The sequence below is a fragment of the Schistocerca cancellata genome, chromosome 9 (assembly GCF_023864275.1).
Source record: "Schistocerca cancellata isolate TAMUIC-IGC-003103 chromosome 9, iqSchCanc2.1, whole genome shotgun sequence".
Lineage (NCBI taxonomy): Eukaryota > Metazoa > Arthropoda > Insecta > Orthoptera > Acrididae > Schistocerca > Schistocerca cancellata.
Window position 1 is genome coordinate 155,990,596 of NC_064634.1, and position 22,088 is coordinate 156,012,683.

At 44.1% G+C, this 22,088-nt stretch overlaps 1 protein-coding gene across 1 annotated transcript in view; it reads left to right on the forward strand.

Annotated features, from left to right (window-relative positions):
• Positions 1-22,088, forward strand: part of LOC126101253 (uncharacterized) — an 83,538-nt gene that overhangs the window by 10,724 nt on the left and 50,726 nt on the right. Inside the window, exon 2 of the mRNA XM_049911941.1 lies at positions 1,243-1,549. Within this exon, the coding sequence (XP_049767898.1) occupies positions 1,243-1,549 (307 nt within the window). The remainder of the gene's footprint in view (positions 1-1,242; positions 1,550-22,088) is intronic.

A 22,088-nucleotide genomic window follows, 5' to 3' on the forward strand; every position in this document is an offset into this window, starting at 1 on the left:
AGCTTTCGGCCAACGAGGCCTTTGCCAAATATAGACAACAGACAAACCACACAACCTCACGCAATCGCGTGAGTAGCAAGTTCCCGTTTCATAATACTGTTAGATGTAGATGTAGAATGTTTAACACGGCCAAACAGTCGCTACAGCACCATTTTGATCAAACCTGAAACTTCCCCTTTGAATGTAAAGAATGACAGTGCTGGAAAAACTCTTACGTTTTTAGATTTTCAAAGAGCTGAGGAAAACTCAACGTACTCAGACAGTTTTCTCTTTACTTAGTCTGATCATCACTAAACTGACACACAATATTTTTAGCGCAACTTTCAATAATCCCTACAAAAGAATGGCCCTGACTAACAATAACCTATACCTTTCATGAATCACTTACCTCACAAAAATCTTCGTTACTCGAACTACTGCAGTACAACGAGCGCCAATACTGCCAGCTAAATAAAAGATTGTAACTACTGAAGGCACTAACTACTGATAGGCATAGTTAGCAAATGAAAGATATTGATAGAGAATAAACAATGTATTTACCTTAATAATATTCAAAAGTCATCATATATATATATATATATATATATCAACTCATGAATCCATCTTTACAAATTTCCTTTTTCTGGCGGACATACGTCCAGAAAGTCCGTTCTAAAACTCTGGCATCTCTCTCGCCATATCCACCACTGCTGGCGGCTCACCTCCAACTGCGCAACGCTACACGCTGTTCACATCCAACTGTCCAACACTACAATAGCGGATATTCCAACAATGCCAATCAGCCACAGATTGCACACAGCACAGTCAGTGATTTTCATACACAGCGCTGCGTGGTGTTACCAACATAAAAACCTAAACAGTCTACTTACAAACTTAATTGATCAGTTCAGGAACGAGACAATCAGAGGGGTCAAATATACATGCTGTTAGCTCCATGAAGCATGCTTTATCCAGGAATTTAAATGACGAACCTCCTTGTCACGTTTCTTGCAGTTAACTGAATTGCTAAGTTTCTCACGTAATCTCACTAGTTAAGGCGGGCTACTTGCAGCTTTACAAAAGTTTCCTGCTTAAATGTCTGTAACGAACGTGCCTGAAGCTTAGAAAACGCTGCGCCGACGCGGCTCTTACGCAGGGCAGCGGAGTGAACCGGGCGGCACTGCTTATATCTGCGACACAAGCGTTGCGGTTCAACGAACAGCTGGAAAACGCTCTTAGGAAACATCTGACTCCCTCCAGCAGGCCCGAGCCGCTTGCGTAATACCGGAGTCTGCCAAGCGCAGTTGCCCTGCAGTCTCGCACACGAGAGCAGTGCAGATGGACAGCAAGGTCCTCTTGTTGCTGCTGGTGGCAGTGGTCGCCGCAGAAGAGCCGAACGGGCTGGCCGCTTTCGGCTGGCCGGACATCGTCGTCAAGCAACCGGAAGAGCTGCCGGGCGGCTACTCGGTTTCGGCATCGGCGGTCCCGGGGTCGACGCTCGCCTGGGCCGCGGCAGCAGCTGCAGCGCTGCGCTACCTGCTAGGCGCGTAGCGCGAGGACAGACGTCCAGGTGAGCAGCGCTCTCCCACTCGCCAGCGGTGGTACTTGTACACGTGGTAAACAGGAGGGGGAATGGCGGGAGCCGACAAGCAGAGCGTGTTGGGGAAACAGGTCTGAATAAATATACACTACTGGCCATTATAATTGCTACACCAACAAGAAATGCAGATGATAAACGGGTATTCATTGGACAAATATATTATACTAGAACTAACATGTGATTACATTTTCACGCAATTTGGGTGCATACCTCCTGAGAAATCGGTACCCAGAGCAACCACCTCTGACCCTAATAACGGCCTTGATACGCCTGGGCATTCGGTAAAACAAGGCTTGGATGGCGTGTACAGGTACAGCTGCACATGCAGCTTCAACACGGTACCACAGTTTAACAACAGTAGTGACTGGCGTATTGTGACGAGCCAGTTGCTTGGCCACCATTGACCAGACGTTTTCAATTGCTGAGAGATCTGGAGAATGTCCTGGCCAGGGCAGCAGTCGAACATTTTCTGTATCCAGAAAGGCCCGTACAGGACCTGCAACATGCGGTCGTGCGTTATCCTGCTGAAATGTAGGGTTTCGCAGGGATCGAATGAAGGGTAGAGCCACGGGTCGTAACACATCTTAAATGTAACGTCCACTGTTCAAAGTGCCGTCAATGCGAACAAGAGGTAACCGAGTCGTGTAACCAATGGCACCGCATACCATCACACTGGGTGATACGCCAGTATGGCCATCACGAATACACGCTTCCAATGTGAGTTCACCGCGATGTCGCCAAACACGGATTCGACCATCATGATGCTGAAAACAGAACCCGGATTCATCCGAAAAAATGACGTTTTGCCATTCGTGCACCTAGGTTCGTCGTTGAGTACACCATCGCAGGCGCTCCTGTCTGTGATTCAGCGTCAATGGTAACCACAGCCATGGTCTCCGAGCTGATTGTCCATGCTGCTGCAAACGTCGTCCAACTCTTCGTGCAGATGGTTGTTGTCTTGCAAACGTCCCCATCTGTTGACTCAGGGATCGAGACGTGGCTGCACAATCCCTTACAGTCATGCGGATAAGATGCGTGTCATCTCAACTGCTAGAGGTACGAGGCTGTTGGGATCCAGCATGGCGTTCCGTATTACCCTCCCGAACCCACCGATTCCATATTCTGCTAACAGTCATTGGATCTCGACCAACGCGAGCAGCAATGTCTCGATACCATAAACCGCAATCGCGATAGGCTACAATCCGACCTGAATCAAAGTGATGGTGCGCATTTCTCCTCCTTACACGAGGCATCACAACAACGTTTCACCAGGCAACGCCGGTCAACTGCTGTTTGTGTATGAGAAACCGGTTGGAAACTTTCCTCATGTCAGCACGTTGTAAGTGTCGCCACCGGCGCCAACATTGTGTGAATGCTCTGAAAAGCTAATCATTTCCATATCACAGCATCTTCTTCCTGTCGGTTAAATTTCGCGTCTGTAGCACGTCATCTTCGCGGTGTAGCAATTTTAATGGCCAGTAGTGTGGAAGTGATGACGATCCGTCTGGATTGATTTAGAGAAGAATCCAGAAGTCTAGACGAGTTTCATCGTGACTGTCACAGAATGGAAATACCTCAGTTATCAACGTAACGGAGAGAAAAAGCTGAGGAAAGCTGAAATACTACTGAGAATCGTATATTTCTGCGTGTGCGTGTGTGTATGTGTGTGTCTGCGTGTGCATAGTCGAAGGAGGAGGGAAACGAGAGAGGAAAACAGATGCCCACATTTGTTTCAGGAACGGTTCAGCAAACCGAAATGACGTTCTAGTTAAAAACTAGTGCGAAGCAGGACACTTTATTTTGTTTCATTTTCAATCGGCTCAAACCTTTTTTGAAGCGAGAAATTAAAGCAGTTTGTTTGATCGAACGGTGCACTTTTTTAACGGCATTCGAAAGCTCCTGAAAAGACGAATATAGTGATGTGCGTTTAAACATTTCACAATAGTGTTCTAGTAATATGCTCAGACTGAAAGACGGGACTGCCGGAAGCGGCTATTAACGGCTGAACAGTTCAGGAAATAAAACGACTATTACCTGTATCCTTCTTTTACTTCTCTCCCAAAACCATTTCATTAATTCACTGTTTTCTTTTCTTCCTTCGTCCGTCCTCTTTTTGTCTGTTACTTGTATCGCTGAGAAGTGTTTAATTTCTTTATTTTTGATTTTAATTCTGGATTGTTGTCTGTATTGAATTTCTTCTTCTGAAATTTTCAGTTTTACAGGTGATCTTGTGTTTCTTTCATCCAGCTGGTTACTTCCACTAACTTTTTTTTAGTGAGTGTTTCTCTTGGTGAGTTTGTTTCCATCTATCGTACATATGTTTACCGACTGTAACTACAGGCTGATTTACCGTTTTACATTCAATACCTGAACAACGTGACGCAGGCGATGTCTTCAGCACAGACGAAACAGGATGATTTCATCGCTGAGTACCCAAGAAAGCTGTATGGTTTAAAGGACAGTCGTTTTCACGTGGGTTACGGGCAGGCTGGGGACGGAGAGATGGAATCTCTGAGGAAAGCTGTTGGGACCAGAAAAAATTTAAGAACGTTAAGAAGGCAGTTTCTTCACCTAATGGGTTCTCGTTCTGGGTAACTGAAGTTTACGAAAAGAGCGTATTGTTACAACTTCGTCGACGATTATCCAGGACTCCCTGTTATTAAATTATTGTCTGTAAAGAGTGCATTTTCACATTGGAATGTGATCACGGCATTATGCAAAGCTCGAAATTTCACTGTCGAGAACAATTACAAGCGTACATTTCCACATTTCATCACAAGTTTATTGCAGGAATGTGATCATGGCATAATGCAAAACTCGAAATTTCACAATTACTCCGAACTTTTTTTCTCAGAATGAAAGCACATGTAGATTGCTCTATCAGATTATTAGATGCATTCACAGTGCGGAATTTTGCAAAGTACGAACCAGATTCCTTGGCGCTGCAGGAATCGGAAGAGATTAAATCAGAGCCGACATTTAATGAAATATCTGGGAAATTTTCTTCAATAGCTAAACTGACCTATTGTATCACCGGATGTGGATGTTGTAGTCAGTTATAAGGTATGACAGATAACAACATTGTGGATAATGTTCAGAACTCTAGCACAAAGATTTTGACAACTACAACGAAATTGACAGCGAAGTCAACATTCTAGTTCAGTCCCAACTGTATCATAAATGCGGAACATCATGGAAAGTACGCGCATTCCAATGGTGAAACAGATAAAGCGAGGAAAAGTAAAGAAAATATATTGAAAATCTTATGATGAAAAGGAGACTACGAAAAACACGAACAGATATTTTCTTAAAAACTATATTGTGCATTCAATCTATAAATGTACAGTTGTTGTTGTTGTTGTTGCTGTTGTTGTTGAGGTCTTCAGTGCAGAGATTGGTTTGATGTAGCTCTCAATGCTACTGTATCCTGTGCAAGCTTCTTCATCTCCGAGTAACTACAGCAACCTACATAACTCTGAATGAGTTTAGTGTATTCATGCCTTGGTCTCCCTCTACGATTTTTCACCTCCGCACTTCCCTCCAATACTAAATTGATGATCCCTTGGTGCCTCAGAACGTGTCCTTCCAACTAATCCCTTCTTGTAGTCGTGCCACAAATTCCATTTCTCCCCAATTCTATTCAGTACCTCCGCATTAGTTACGTGATCTACCCATCTAATCTTCAATATTATTCTGTAGCACCACATTTCGAAGGCTTCTATTCTTTTCTTGTCTGAACTGTTTATCGTCCATGTTCACTTCCATACATGGCTACACTCCATACAAATACTTTCAGAAAAGACTTCCTGAAAATTAAATCTATACTCGATGTTAACAAATTTCTCTTCTTCAGAAACGCTTTCCTTGCCATTTCCAGTCTACATTTTATATGCTCTCTACTTTGACCCATCATCAGTTATTTTGCTCCCCAAAAAGCAAAACTCATTTACTACTTTAAGTGTCTCATTTCCTAATCTAATTCCCTCAGTATCACCTGACTTAATTCGACTACATTCCATTATCCTTGTTTTGCTTTTGTTGATGTTCATCTCATACCCTCCTTTCAAGACACTGTCTATTCCGTTCAACTGCTCTTCCAAGTCCTTTGCTGTCTCTGACAGAATTACAATGTCATCGGCAAACCTCAAAGTTTTTATTTCTTCTCCATGTATTTTACTACCTACTCCAAATTTTTCTTTTGTTTCCTTTACTGCTTGCTCAATATACAGACTGAATAACACCGGAGATAGGCTACAACCCTGTCTCACTCCCATCTCTACCACAGCTTCCCTTTCGTGCCCCTCGACTTTTATAACTGCCATCTGATTTCTGTACAAATTGTAAATAGCCTTTCGCTCCCTGTATTTGACCCCTGCCACCTTCATAATTTGAAAGAGAGTATTCCAGTCAGCATTTGTCAAAAGCTTTCTCTAAGTCTACATATGCTAGAAAAGAGGTTTGTCTTTCAATTATCCTTAAAGGTAAGTCGTAGGGTCCGTATTTCCTCACGTGTTCCAACATTTCTACGGAATCCAAACTGATCTTCCCCGAGGTCGGCTTCTACCAGTTACTATAATTCATCTGTAAAGAATTAGTGTTAGTATTTTGCAGCCGTGACTTATTAAACTTATAGTTCGGTAGTTCACTCCAAGTTTAAACGCAGCCAAAACCTCTCAGACAAACAGAAGCTAAACGATGTCAAAGTTAGCGTAAGGAGGGCTATGCGTGAAGCGTTCAGTGAATTCGAAAGTAAAATACTAGGTACCGACTTGACAGAAAATCCTAGGAAGTTCTGGTCTTATGTTAAATCGGTAAGTGGCTCGAAACATCATGTCCAGACACTCCGGGATGATGATGGCATTGAAACAGAGGATGACAAGCGTAAAGCTGATATACTAAACACCTTTTTCCAAAGCTGTTTCACAGAGGAAGACCGCACTGCAGTTCCTTCTCTAAATCCTCGCACCAACGAAAAAATGGCTGACATCGAAATAAGAGTCCAAGGAATAGAAAAGCAACTGGAATCACTCAACAAAGGAAAGTCCACTGGACCTGACGGGATACCAATTCGATTCTACACAGAGTACGCGAAAGAACTTGCCCCCCTTCTAACAGCCGTGTACCGCAAGTCTCTAGAGGAACAGAAGGTTCCAAATGATTGGAAAAGAGCACAGGTAGTCCCAGTCTTCAAGAAGGGTCGTCGAGCAGATGCGCAAAACTATAGACCTATATCTCTTACGTCGATCTGTTGTAGAATTTTAGAACATGTCTTTTGCTCGAGTATCATGTCGTTTTTGGAAACTCAGAATCTACTATGTAGGAATCAACATGGATTCCGTAAACAGCGATCGTGTGAAACCCAACTCGCTTTATTTGTTCATGAGACCCAGAAAATATTAGATACGGGCTCCCAGGTAGATGCTATTTTTCTTGACTTCCGGAAGGCGTTCGATACAGTTCCGCACTGTCGCCTGATAAAGAAAGTAAGAGCCTACGGAATATCAGACCAGCTGTGTGGCTGGATTGAAGAGTTTTTAGCAAACAGAACACAGCATGTTGTTATCAACGGAGAGACGTCTACAGACGTTAAAGTAACCTCTGGCGTGCCACAGGGGAGTGTTATGGGACCATTGCTTTTCACAATATATATAAATGACCTAGTAGATAGTGTCGGAAGTTCCATGCGGCTTTTCGCGGATGATGCTGTAGTATACAGAGAAGTTGCAGCATTAGAAAATTGTAGCGAAATGCAGGAAGATCTGCAGCGGATAGGCACTTGGTGCATGGAGTGGCAACTGACCCTTAATATAGACAAATGTAATGTATTGCGAATACATAGAAAGAAGGATCCTTTATTGTATGATTATATGATAGCGGAACAAACACTGGTAGCAGTTACTTCTGTAAAATATCTGGGAGTATGCGTGCGGAACGATTTGAAGTGGAATGATCATATAAAATTAATTGTTGGTAAGGCGGATACCAGGTTGAGATTCATTGGGAGAGTCCTTAGAAAATGTAGTCCATCAACAAAGGAGGTGGCTTACAAAACACTCGTTCGACCTATACTTGAGTATTGCTCATCAGTGTGGGATCCGTACCAGATCGGGTTGACGGAGGAGATAGAGAAGATCCAAAGAAGAGCGGCGCGTTTCGTCACAGGGTTATTTGGTAACCGTGATAGCGTTACGGAGATGTTTAACAAACTCAAGTGGCAGACTCTGCAAGAGAGGCGCTCTGCATCGCGGTGTAGCTTGCTCGCCAGGTTTCGAGAGGGTGCGTTTCTGGATGAGGTATCGAATATATTGCTTCCCCCTACATATACCTCCCGAGGAGATCACGAATGTAAAATTAGAGAGATTAGAGCGCGCACAGAGGCTTTCAGACAGTCGTTCTTCCCGCGAACCATACGCGACTGGAACAGGAAAGGGAGATAATGACAGTGGCACGTAAAGTGCCCTCCGCCACACACCGTTGGGTGGCTTGCGGAGTATAAATGTAGATGTAGATGTAGAATTTTCACACCTTTCAACACTTGCTTTCTTTGGGATTGGAATTATTATATTCTTCTTGAAGTCTGAGGGTATTTCGCCTGTCTCATACATCTTGCTCACCAGATGGTGAGTTTTGTCGGGACTGGCGCTCCCAAGGCCGTCAGTAGTTCTAATGGAATGTTGTCTATTCCCGGGGCCTTGTTTCGACTTAGGTCTTTCAGCGCTCTGTTGAACTCTTCATGCAGTATCATATCTCCCGCTTCATCTTCATCTACGTCCTCTTCCATTTTCATAATATTGCTCTCAACTATACCTCCCTTGTATAGACCCTCTATATACTACTTCCACTTTTCTGGGGGTTAGGATGGTTTTGGGTTGTTTGGGGGAAGAGACCAAACAGAGAGGTAATCGGTCTCATCGGATTAGAGAAGGATGGGCAAGGAAGTCAGACGTGTCCTTTCAAAGGAACCATCCCGGAATTTGCCTGGAACGATTAAGGGAAATCACGGAAAACTGAAATCAGGATGGCTGGACGCGGGCGTGAACAGGCGTCCTCCCGAATGTGAATCCAGTGTGCTAACCACCTCACCACTTCCCTCGGTTCCACCTTTCTGCCTTCCCTTCTTTGCTTAGAACTGGTTTTCCATCTGAACTCTTGATATCACAGAAGTGGCAAGTGGTTCTCTTCTCTCGAAATCTCTCTTTAATTCTCCTGTAGGCAGTATCTACCTTACCCCTAGTGATATATGCCTCTACATCCTTACACTTGTCCTGTAGCCATCCCTGCTTAGCCATTTGCACTTCCTGTCGGTCTCATTTTTGAGACATTTGTATTCCTTTTTGCCTGCTTTACTTGCTGCATTTATATTTTCTCCTTTCAACAATTAAATTCAGTATCTCTTCTGTTACCCAAAGATTTCTACTAACCCTCGTCTTTTTACCTTCTTGATCCTCTGTTGCCTTTACTACGAGGGTTGTCGAGAAAGTAAGTTCCGATCGGTCGCGAAATGGAAACCACTGGGAAAATCCGGTAAAGCTTTGCACAGATGTGTTGGGCAGTGTCTCTAGTATGCCCGTCGATTGTGTCGCGTCGCTCTTTTCAGTTTTTCGTGAACAGTGAGCACGTAAAGATGAGTAGGGAATAGCGTCTCCCGTCAAGTACAGGGCCTGGTTAGAGATTTCGCCTATGCCATGCAACCCACATAACACAACTGTTGAGCAGTTCCTTCTTCGTGACAATTCTCAGCCGCAGGCTGCAGGTGCAATGAAGACGCTCCTGCAGCGTTTCCGATGAGAAAAGTATGATCACCGACAATACAGTCCGTAAATGGCTCCCTCTGAGTCTCATCTCTGCTCTCAAGAACCGATGGCTATGAAGACAAAATTTTTCCGCAGACAACGAGCTGCAGACTAGTGCAGACAACTGGCCGAAAGCACAGGCGGCTGCTTTCCATGACGATGGTATTGGAAAGTTGATACAACACTACGACAAAACTCCAAGTTGGAGCAGCGACTATGTAGAGAAGTAGGTGGAAGGTGTACCTAACTGTTGCAAATAAAACGTTTCTGGTTTTCCCTGTGTTTTCCATTTCGCGAGCGAAGGGAACCTACCTTCCGGACAGCCCTCGTATTTCATCTCTCAAAGCTACTCATTCTCCTGCTATTGTATGTCTTTCACCTGTTCTTGTCAATCGTTCCCTAATGCTCTCTCTGAAACTCCCTACAACCTCTGGTTCTTTCAATTTATCCTGGTAGCATCTCCTTAACTTCCCTCGTTTTTGCGGTTTATTCAGTTTTAATCTGCAGATCATTACTAATTGTGATCAGAGTCCACATCTGCTCCTGGAAATGTCTTACAATTTAAAACGTGGTTTCTAACTCTCCGTCGTACCATTATATAACCTATCTGAAAGCTTCCAGCGTCTCCAGGCCTCTTCCACGTATACAACCTTCTTTCATGATTCTTAAACCAAGTGTTAGCTATAATTAGGTTATGCTCTGTAGAAAAATTCTACGAGGCGGCTTCCTGTTTCATTGCTTATCCCCATTCCATATTGACCTGCTACTTTTCTTTCTCTTCCTTTTCCTACTATCGAATTCCAGTCCCCCATGACTATTAAATTTTCGTCTCCCTTCACTATCTGAATAATTTCTTTTATCTTACCATACGTTTCTTCAATCTCTTCGTAATTTGCTGAACTAGTTCGCATATGAACTTGTACTACTGTGGTAGGCGTGGGCTTCATGTCTATCTTTGCTACAATAATGCACTCTCTATGCTGTTCGTATTAGCTTACCCGTTCTCCTATTTTTTATTCATTATTAAACCTACTCCTCCACTGCACCTATTTGATTTTGTGTTTATAACCCTGTATTCACCTGACCAGATGTCTTGTTCCTCCTGCCACTGAACTTCACTAATTCCCACTATATCTAGCTTTGACCTACTCATTTCCCTTTTTAAATTTTCTAACCTACCTGCCCGATTGAGGGATCTGACATTCCACGCTCCGATCCATAGAACGCCAGTTTTCTTTGTCCTGATAACGACGTCCTCCTGAGTAGTCCCCGCCCGGAATCCAAACGGGGGACGATTTTACCTGCGGAATATTTCACCCAAGGGGACGCCATCGTCACTTAACCATACAGTAAAGCTTCATGCCGTCGGGAAAAATTACGGCTGTACTTTCCCCTTGCTTTCAGCCGTTTCCAGTACCAGCACAGCAAGGCCGTTTTCGTTAGTGTTACAAGGCCAGATCAGTCAATCATCCATAATGTTGCCCCTGCAGCTCCTGAAAAGGCTGCTGCCCTCTTCAGGAACCACACGTTTGTCTGGCCTCTCAACAGATACCCCTCCGTTGTGGTTGCTCCTACGGTACAGCTATCTGTATCGCTAAGGCACTCAAGCCACACCAACAACGGGAAGGTCCATGGTTCATAAGAGGAGACAATGTATAGTATGTACCTAAAAGAGCAAAATCTTACTGAAAATCGAATCATTGTACTGTTATAAAATTTGACAATATAGAAAATACAGTTTGTTTCACATGCACCGATTAAAATATTATCTTCTAATAGGAAAGAAACACCATGGGCGTCTCAGTGTTGAATTTATTTCACTGTTTATCCACTTTATTATTCTAAATGAGAAAGTGTGTTCGTCTGATACCCTTCCATGACTAAACCGTTGAACCGATTTTGTTGAGATTTGGTGAGGAGATAGCTTTAACGGTGAAGAGGAACATAGGCTGCTTTAGAAAGTAAAAAAGAGAACAAATATCGGCCCTCTGAAATGATGAAGTAGGGAATGCAGCGTCTATATTGATATAGTGAACATAAACCATGTTAAAAAGTTATTAAATTTCTTGCTGAATGTGCACATTGTATAATGAATACTTACTCCAATAGCACGATGTAAGGATGTGGGCACAAATGGCCATGCCCCTCAGGCGACAGCCCGTGCCGCATCGTTATGCAGTGTGGTAGCGTTGGGGAGGGCGGTGGGAGGGCAAGAAGCCCACAATACGAGCTATGGTCATCTAAACAAGCAGACATTTGAGGGTTCAAATGGGTCAAATGGCTCTGAGCACTATGGGACATAGCCGAGCGGTTCTAGGCGCTACAGTCTGGAACCGCGCGGCCGCTACGGTCGCAGGTTCCAATCCTGCCTCGGGCATGGATGTGTGTATGACCTTAGGTTAGTTAGGTTTAAGTAGTTCTAAGTTCTAGGGGACTGATGACCACAGCAGTTAAGTCCCATAGTGCTCAGAGCCATTTGAACCACTATGGGACTTAACATCTGAGGTCATCAGTCCCCTAGAACTTAGAACTACTTAAACCTAACTAACCTAAGGACATCACACACATCCATGCCCTAGGCAGGATTATAACCTGCGACCGTAGCGGTCGCGCGGTTCTAGACTGAAACGCCTAGAGCTGCTCGGCCACACCGGCCGGCCTACACTTAAGGGCAGCTGATGTTGTTGCAAGTGTTGTGGCGTAGCAAGACAGCCACGCCACTCGGAAGTAGCCGAAATGCACGCGTTACACACGCCGGCTGGCGTGATGTCTGAAACAGGATACGTAATGAATGCTATAAAGAAAAGTACGTAGCTTCTTTAATACTTAACTTTAATCCATCATTTGTATACAGCATTCTTGATGATACAAGTGAGACTCTCTCTAGATATGGTTAATGGCGCCTTGCTAGGTCGTAGCCACGGACTTAGCTGAAGGCTATTCTGTCTCTCGGCAAATGAGAGAAAGGCTTCGTCAGTGTAGTCGCTAGCAAAGTCGTCGTACAACTGGGACGAGTCCTAGTACGTCTCTCTAGACCTGCCGTGTGGTGGCGCTCGGTCTGCAATTACTGACAGTGGCGACACGCGGGTCCGACATGTACTAATGGACCGCGGCCGATTTAAAGCTACCACCTATCAAGTGTGGTGTCTGGCGGTGACACCACAGCAAGTATAATGGATTATGTGGCTTATGTACTCACCAAACCTCACAACAAAACTGCCGATATGTAAATGTAGCTGCGGGTAACAGCTAGTCTAGCCAGACCTGAGCTATATCCGAGCAGTGGATTAGCGACCGTTAGTCTGATACACTGGCAAGCCCCGTTTAGGTGGATACTAGCTGGTCCCCATCCTCCAGCCCAGAACATATGGAAACACACGTCTTATGAAAGTGTCTGGTCTTTGATAAGTGTGTTATCACAATCAGGTGGTGCAAACCCCTCCTTTTGACTGACTGACGACTGTGGCGACAGCAAGGGCATCGCCTGCAAAGCTAAACGGTGATAAATTTGACACACCATGAACGCTGAGTACCCCATACAACGTGATAAAAACTAGGAAAGAGACAGTACCGTGTTGAGTCCAAGGCTTCAGGTGGGTATGCACAAGAACGTTTACTTATAATATACAAGTTAAGCGACATCCACAGAAGATTACACGCTGTTAACGAAACATGTCTGGATTACAAAAAGGAAAGACAAGCAATTGTGTGTACCATAGGTGAAGCTAGAACATCATACCTATGGACTTTTATCTATCACTGAATTTCGAACTGAAGTTCAACATAAATCGTATTCTCAGCACAGGTGCTTAAATGCAACATTTGTAGGTTTCCATAACTGGTTTGTTGCAATTTTGTCCCCATAAGAATACCAATACACCACCGATTCTTTATAGAATCTATTTCCCTTGTAACAGCTTCAAACACCTCGTTGCTTTACGAATGACTAAATGGTTAAATATACAACGTTTAATTTGTAAGTGAGTAAAAGTTTAGGAAAGATTTGAAATTATCCTTAAGGTTTGCTGGAAATCGCTAAGTGCCCTCATTTTGAAACATTGAATGGCTACAGCCTGGGTAATTTGCGCTCCATTTGAAGCAAAAGCTAGTTTTTGTCGTATCTCAGCATTTGTGCCCATAACTATGTGTCGCACGGTGATATAATTTTGCAGGTAGATTCAGTTACATGTATTTAGATATTATCTGAAAGGATGTCGCGACTAGAAAGAGTAGTAAAGAAGTAATAAATTAAAACGTCATGTCAGATGTTCAAGTTTCACTGCATGCCATTTTAAATAGGAGGTAGATTTTTACGCGCTTATGACCTCATATCGATAGGCAATGAAAACCTCGTAACTCCATCTGTCTGTGAAAATTCGTAATTCTAGAAACCAGTATCCCCGTAATGAAAGAGAGATTTGAATGTGCATGGATTTCTGTCAACAACTAGGCTCCTACTGTACAACTACAAATGTAGCGCTTTCTGTATCACTATATATTAGTTTTTCAGAAACTTTGCTTCACCTGCAAAATTTAACAAAATGCAGTTACAAGACTTTCATTGCCTGCCATCGGTATCTCCTGAATTGCCGTACAACGATACAATTTTGCCGACATATTCGGTGCCGGCCGAAGTGGCCGTGCGGTTAAAGGCGCTGCAGTCTGGAACCGCAAGGCCGCTACGGTCGCAGGTTCGACTCCTGCCTCGGGCATGGATGTTTGTGATGTCCTTAGGTTAGTTCGGTTTAACTAGTTCTAAGTTCTAGGGAACTAATGACCTCAGCAGTTGAGTCCCATAGTGCTCAGAGCGATATTCAGTGGTGAACGTGGATACTGTCTGCAAACTGTGTTGCGATTAAAGTCGGTAGTACGGAAGTACTAAGTTAAAACGTATGCCCACCCGGCTAGCTGCGCAGTTTAACGCGCTACTTCCCGAGTGGGAAGGCATGCCGATCCCCAGCATGAATCCGTGCGCCAGGTTAGTGTCGAGGTCCAGTGTGCCGGCCAACCTATGGATGGTTTTTAAGGCGGTTTTCCATCTGCATCGGCGAATGCGGGATGGTTCCCCTTATTCCGCCTCAGCTACACTGTGTCCGCGATGCTGCGCAAACACAATTTCCACATACGAGCACACCATAATTACTCTGCCATGCAAACATTTGGGGCTACACTCGTCTGGTATGAGACGTTCCCGTCCAGGGGGAGGGGGGAGGGGGGCTCACTGGGGCCCGAACCCCTCAATAACCCTGTGTGTGGCGGTGTGGGGCGTTGGGGCGGCGGTGTGGTGGGTTGACTGGTATGACCTGTTGTAGGGTTGTGAACCACTGAGGACTACGGCTCGACGAAGCCTCTCCGTCGCTTCTAGATCCCCGGTTTAATACATACACACATACAAATTAAAATGTAATGCCAGCTGCTGAATTTTTAGTGCATGAACAGCGAAAATGTAGAAAACAATAAACTTTTTCCTTTCAGTATTTTGTGATGGGAGGGGGGAGGATGTCAGCGAGTTTCGTAAAGGTTTGAAATTATCTGCAGAGTTCGTTACATGTCGCTAAATGCTCTCATTTTCAAATATTGTATGAATAAATTCCAGATATTTTCGGCCATCACTTACGTTTCCTCAAGACGAACACACCGTTTCTAACTGTAAATCTTACCTTATAATCTTAATCTTTTAATATAATTCTACACTTCTAATTGAACAGCTAACGACAACATTTTAAATTTGGCCTACATTTATGGGAAATATTTAAAATCTAATTTTTACTGCTCGGGAAGCCGTTAGACAGGCAACCTCCACAAATTAACTATACTGCTCTTACGCCGACCCGTAAATTGTCCCACACAGTCGTTTATCTGGGACATGCAATTTAACACAAGACTCCGAAACACTTGCAACTCACTTCATTCACACACCCAATGAATGACTCAGTTGAAAATCCATTCTAAGTAACAGAAAACATCGATTATGAACAAAATCTCAACGTCTGAACCTTAATGGAGCACTCTCTTTCAACCAACATACGAAAGCAACTTGCAATACATACACTTCCACGCAGTCATTTCCAACACAACATTGCAAATTTGTTCACGTACTTGCTCCACAGTATTGTAAAATGAAGTTATTGATCCACTATTATGGTAACATTTATATAACCTATATCACTTACCTCTCATCGGAATTTTGAGAATGAAAGAGATTGGAGGCAATCATTTCGCCTTATCGACACGATTGGCTAATGCCCAGTATTAACACAAAGTACAGTCTGCCAAATATTGTACTGTCGTTTTGCAGGCTGTATATATAGATGTGAAAATCGTTGTTCAGGCGTCTCAGTATTCTATCAACCATGTGCTTATTCCCCATCACGGCGTTCGTGGATTCGTTCATACGAATCTACAACGTCCGCTTAGAGGACACCGGATAAATGATATGCACCTCGATGACACTTACTTGATCTTTGTACAGCCGATGGGAGCTTTTCTGTAGCTTCTAGATTCAATAGGTTTCTTGTAGAATTGGAGTATGTTGGAGATTAAACGCAGATGTTCAAATCTAAATACAATGACTCTCTTCTGGAGTACTCTTTTTATTCTCTATCGAGTTTCTGCGCAACGGTTTAGAGTCTTTCACTGTAGGATATCTCACATATTGAGAACTATGTTCTATCGCGAACATCTTTTCAATGTATTTGTTTTTCTAACCAACATCGTCTGTCTATAAGATACACTGAAGAAAGGTAGCCCTTGGTTGATAGCATTTGTGGATTCAGAAAAAGCTGTTGACAGTGACTTTGATATTTTGAAGGTAGCGGGGATACAGGAAAGGAAAATTTATCTTCAACTTGTACAGAAACCAAAATGCAATCATAAAATTTGAAAACATGAAATGGAAGCAATAGTTGAGAAACGAGTGACACAGGTATAAACCAATGATAATGTCCACAATAAGTAAGCAGTAAAGGAGAGCAAAGAGATATTTGGAAACGGAATTAAGAGTTCAGGCAGAAAAATAAAAAAACTTTGAAGTTAGCCAATGACTGGCGAAGACACGGTGAAGACCTTGCAAGATGACCAGGTGTAGAAGTACGAAACCGGAATTTCCGCCGGCCGGAGTGGCCGAGCGGTTCTAGGCGCTTCAGTCTGGAGCTTCTCAACCGCTTTTATTAATGGCGCTGAGCTATGGAACTGGAATGTCTGTGTCACAATGCGTCCCTTCTACAGCGTGATTTTATTTTTTAAAGGCATCCCCATCAAATCAGAAAGAAGTTATCTTGTATGTTTTACTTTGGGCGGCCGGCTTGGATGGCCGAGCGGTTCTAGGCGCTACAGTCTGGAACCGCGCGACAGCTACGGTCGCAGGTTCGAATCCTGCCTCGGGCATGGATGTGTGTGATGTTCTTAGATTAGTTAGGTTTCAGTAGTTCTAAGTTCTAGGGGACTGATGACTTAAGAAGTTAAGTTCCATAGTACTCAGAGCCATTTTTTACTTTGGGCAGTGTGCAGTCAGGTCAGCTTAAAATGTGAATTCTGAAATCCATTCCCGACGTTTTAATTTTAGTTCTTGCACTTCTTTTCCTTTATAAATTCAACACCAGCGAGTTTTACACCGAAAAACCGTTCCAGGCATACCTCTTGACTTAGCGAACATACTTTGCGGTAGTATATGAAGTCTTCATTGGAAACTGTGAAACGTCCCTTTAGAAAAATTAATGAATGGTTGTGCTGATAAACCTCTTACATTATTTGATTTTCAAACAGCTGAGCAGAACTGAACGTACTCAGACATTTCGCTCTTTACCTATTCTGATCAACACTAAACTGACGCAATATTTTTAGCGCAACGCAATCTGACTTTCAATAATCCCTACAAAAGAATGGCGCTCCCTAACATTAACCTATACCTTTCATGAATCACTTACCTCACAAAAATCTTCGTTACTCGAACTACTGAAATACAGCGAGAGCCACTACTGCCAGCTAAATAAAAGATTCTAACTACTGAAGGCACTAACTACTGATAGGCATAGTTTGCAAATTGGGGAGATATATATCAGTTCATGACATCCAGTCTTACAAATTTACTGTCTCTGAGGGACACACGTCCAGATCATCCGCTCTCAAAACTCCGCCATCTCTCTCCCCACATCCACCACTGTTGACGGCTGAGCTCCAACTGCGCAACGCTATGCGCTGTGAACAGCCAACTTCCCAACGCGACAATAGCGACTATTGAAACAATGCCGACCAGCCTCAGACTGCACACAGCACAGCCAGTGGTTTTCATACCGAGCGCTACGTGGCGTTACCAATATGAAAACCTAAACAGCCTACTTACAACTGTTGCAACTGACAATAGAAGAATGGATTCGACGTCAGGAATTTTACTATTCGTACGACCAGTTTCTTCAAGTGTTCCATACCTGCAAATTTAGCACAAAGTACTTCTTGATGTACAGAACAATGAATCCCGCCTATCAATCTTTGCAATTTTTTGCTCTTTCATTGTCATCTAAATGTATAAATTCTCCCTGCATGGTACCGTAACGTCGTTTCATGGCAAATAAGCAGTACTCGTCGCTTATGCAAATTGAGAATTCTCATCTCTCACTCAAACAGCCACTGCGTCTGTGAGCATAGTTCATACCACGAACAAATAGCGAAGAATAAACAGCGCTGACACCACAATTCTCCCAAACTCAGCGAATGTAACGACCGATAAATGCCGCACCGCAATGCTAAATGGAATGTCGTGCTGCTCCGGGTATTTCCGAGAACGCCCGAGCACACCCGAGTGACAGACCGCGGCCCGTGCACGCTTCTTGCTTCGAGTTAGGGGCCGTCTCTGTGAACTGTATTCTCTTATCCACGGTAAGAGAGAAATTTAGAGACTATTTACGTAATGTCTGTTATCCCACCTGCTTCATTATTATTCATTATTTGTGCTGTGTTTTTTCACACTGCTAGCTCACAGTTGTTTTTCCGTCTACTTTCGCACTTATTTGACATTTACTCTCCTCCTCCTATAAAGGGAAAAATTGGGGGAAGGCAACGGGTGACAACGACGAATTTCAGCGTCTAAAGCTTTTGCTTGACACATGTGAATCAGTACTCGTGGAGAGCCAATACCGAATAATGGAAAGCGCCGAGAGTGAGTGCGCAGGCAGTTTCTTATCAGCATTCCGGCAACAAACAGGATGGAGTGGTTGTTATCAGTCCACCGACCGCAGCACTCATATGGTATCACTCCTAGCAAGCGCCGCTGCGGAATATTTCCACGGAAGTCAGTATCCTTGGATTTATATTTACACTGCTATCTCCCGAAATGTATGAGACAGACCCTGAATAGCTACAAGGAGGTCTAGACTTCATTGCTGTAGTGCGGTGCAACTCACAGACGAGAAAATGGCTTCCAGCATCCTGTCCATTGCGCTGGAGTTGCGTGCGCTGCCTCTGGTCCCAACGGAGGACGACGAAGAATGGAGCACCTTCGCTCCATATGGCCTGACAACTAACAAGCTGCCAGGCGGCACGTGGATAACGACAAGTGCGGCTACGCAGCTCGGCTTTCGAGCTACAGTGATGGTCACTAACGTGGTCTCAGCTTTTCTCTCGGACGCTTACAGTTTTAGTAGAAATGGAACAAGAATGCAGTACTCACTCAAAGGTACTATGTGAGTGATATATATATATATATATATATGGTGTTAGAAAAAGGTAAGGCCAAACTTTCAGGAAACATTCCTCACACACAAATAAAGAAAAGATGTTATGTGGACATGTGTCCGGAAACGCTTAATTTCCATGTTAAAGCTCATTTTAGTTTCGTCAGTATGTACTGTACTTCCTCGATTCACCGCCAGTTGGCCCAATTGAAGGAAGGTAATGTTGACTTCGTTGCTTGTGTTCACATGCGACTCATTGCTCTACAGTAGCCGGCCGCGGTGGTCTAGCGGTTCTGGCGCTGCAGTCCGGAACCGCGGGACTGCTACGGTCGCAGGTTCGATTCCTGCCTCGGACATGGGTGTGTGTGATGTCCTTAGGTTAGTTAGGTTTAAGTAGTTCTAAGTTCTAGGGGACTTGTGACCTAAGATGTTGAGTCCCATAGTGCTCAGAGCCATTTGAACCATTTTTGAGCTCTACAGTACTAGCATCAAGCACATGAGCACGTAGCATCAACAGGTTAGTGTTCATCACGAACGTGGTTTTGCAGTCAGTGCAATGTTTACAAATGCGGAGTTGGCAGACGCCCATTTGATGTATGGATTAGCACGGGGCAATAGCCGTGGCGCGGTACGTTTGTATCCAGACTGATTTCCAGAACGAAGGTGTCCCGACAGGAAGACGTTCGAAGCAATTGATCGGCGTCTTAGGGAGCACGGAACATTCCAGCCCATGACTAGCGACTGGGGAAGACCCAGAACGACGAGGACACCTGCAATGGACGAGGCAATTCTTCGTGCAGTTGACGATAACCCTAATGTCAGCGTCAGAGAAGTTGCTGCTGTACAAGGTAACGTTGACCACGTCACTGTATGGAAAGTGTTACGGGAGAACCAGTTGTTCCCGTACCGTCCGCAGCTCGTGGTCGTGCGGTAGCGTTCTCGCTTCCCACGCCGGAGTTCCCGGGTTCGATTCCCGGCGGGGTAAGGGATTTTCTCTGCCTCGTGATGACTGGGTGTTGTGTGATGTCCTTAGGTTAGTTAGGTTTAAGTAGTTCTAAGTTCTAGGGGACTGATGACCTCAGATGTTAATTCCCATAGTTCTCAGAGCCATTTGAACCATTCGCTAGAACATGTGCCTTTACAAGTACGACACAACATGTGGTTCATGCACGATGGAGCTCCTGCACATTTCAGTCGAAGTGTTCGTACGCTTCTCAACAACATATTCGGTTACCGGTGGATTGGTAGAGACGGATCAATTCCATGGCCTCCACGCTCTCCTGACCTCAACCCACTTGACTTTCATTTATGGGGGCATTTGAAAGCTATTGTCTACGCAATCCCGGTACCAAATGTAGAGACTCTTCGTGCTCGTATTGTGGACGGCTGTGATACAATACGCCATTCTCCAGGGCTGCATCAGCGCATCAGGGATTCCATGCGACGGAGGGTGGATGCATGTATCGTCGCTAACGGAGGACATTTTGAACATTTCCTGTAACAAAGTGTTTGAAGTCACGTTAGTACGTTCTGTTGCTGTGTGTTTCCATTCCATGTTTAATGAGATTTGAAGAGAAGTAATAAAATTATCTCTAACATGGAGAAAGTAAGCGTTTCCGGAGGCATGTCCACATAACATATTTTCTTTATATATATATATCGTGGTCCATCGGTAGTGAGCGGACGAAATATCGCACGAAATAAGCGTCCAACGAAAAAACTACAAAGAACGAAAGTTGTCCAACTTGAAGGGCGAAGCCAGATGGCGCTATGGTTGGCCCGCTAGATGGCGCTGCCATAGGTCAAACGGATATCAACTGCGTTTTTTTAAATAGGAACCCACATTCGTGTAGTACGTAAAGAAATACGAATCTTTTAGTTGTGCCACTTTTTTCGCTTTGTGATAGATGGCACTGTAATGGTCACAAACATATGGCTCACAATTTTAGGCGAACAATTGGTAATAGGTAGGTTTCATAAATTAAAATACAGAACGTAGGTACGTTTGAACATTTTATTTCGGGTGTTCCGATGTAATACATGAACCTTTGTGAACTTATCATTTCTGAAAACGCATACTTTTACAGTCTGATTACCTGTAAATACCACTTTAATGCAATGAAAGCTCAAAATAATGTCCGCCAACCTCAATGCATTTGGCAATACGTGTAACGACGTTCCTCTCAACAGCGAGTAGCTCGCCATCCGTAATGTTCGCACATGCACTGACAATGCGCTGACGCATGTTGTCAGGCATTGTCGGTGGATCAAGACAGCAAATATCCTTCAACTTTCCCCACAGAAAGAAATCCGGGGACGTCAGTTCCGGTGAACGTGCGGGCAATGGTATGTTGCTTCGACGACCAATCCACCTGTCATGAAATATGCTATTCAATACCGCTTCAACCGCACGCGAGCTATGTGCCGGACATCCATCATGTTGGAACTACATCGCCATTCTGTGATGCAGTGAAACATCTTGTAGTAACATCAGTAGAACTAATGTTCCACTATTCGCTAATGTTCCACTATTCACAGCCATCGTGGATTTTCCGTTGCCCAATAGTGCATATTATGCCGGTTTACGTTACCGCCGTTGGTGAATGACGCTTCGTCGCTAAATAGGACGCGTGCAAAAAATCTGTCAACGTCCCGTAATTGCTCTTGTGCCCAGGGGCAGAACTCTACACGACGTTCAAAGTCGTCGCCATCATTTTCCTGGTGCATAGAAATATGGTACGGGCGCAATCGATGTTTATGTAGCATTCTCAACACCGACGTTTTTGAGATTCCCGATTCTCGCGCAGTTTGTCTGCTACTGATGTGCGCATTAGCCGCGACAGTAGCTAAAACACCTACTTGGGCATCATCATTTGTTGCGGGTCGTGGCTGACGTTTCACATGTGGCTGAACACTTCCTGTTTCCTTAAATAACGCAACTATCTGGCGAACGGTCCCGACACTTGGATGATGTCGTCCAGGATACCGAGCAGCATACATAGCATACGCCCGTTGGACATTTTGATCACAATAGCCATACATCAACAC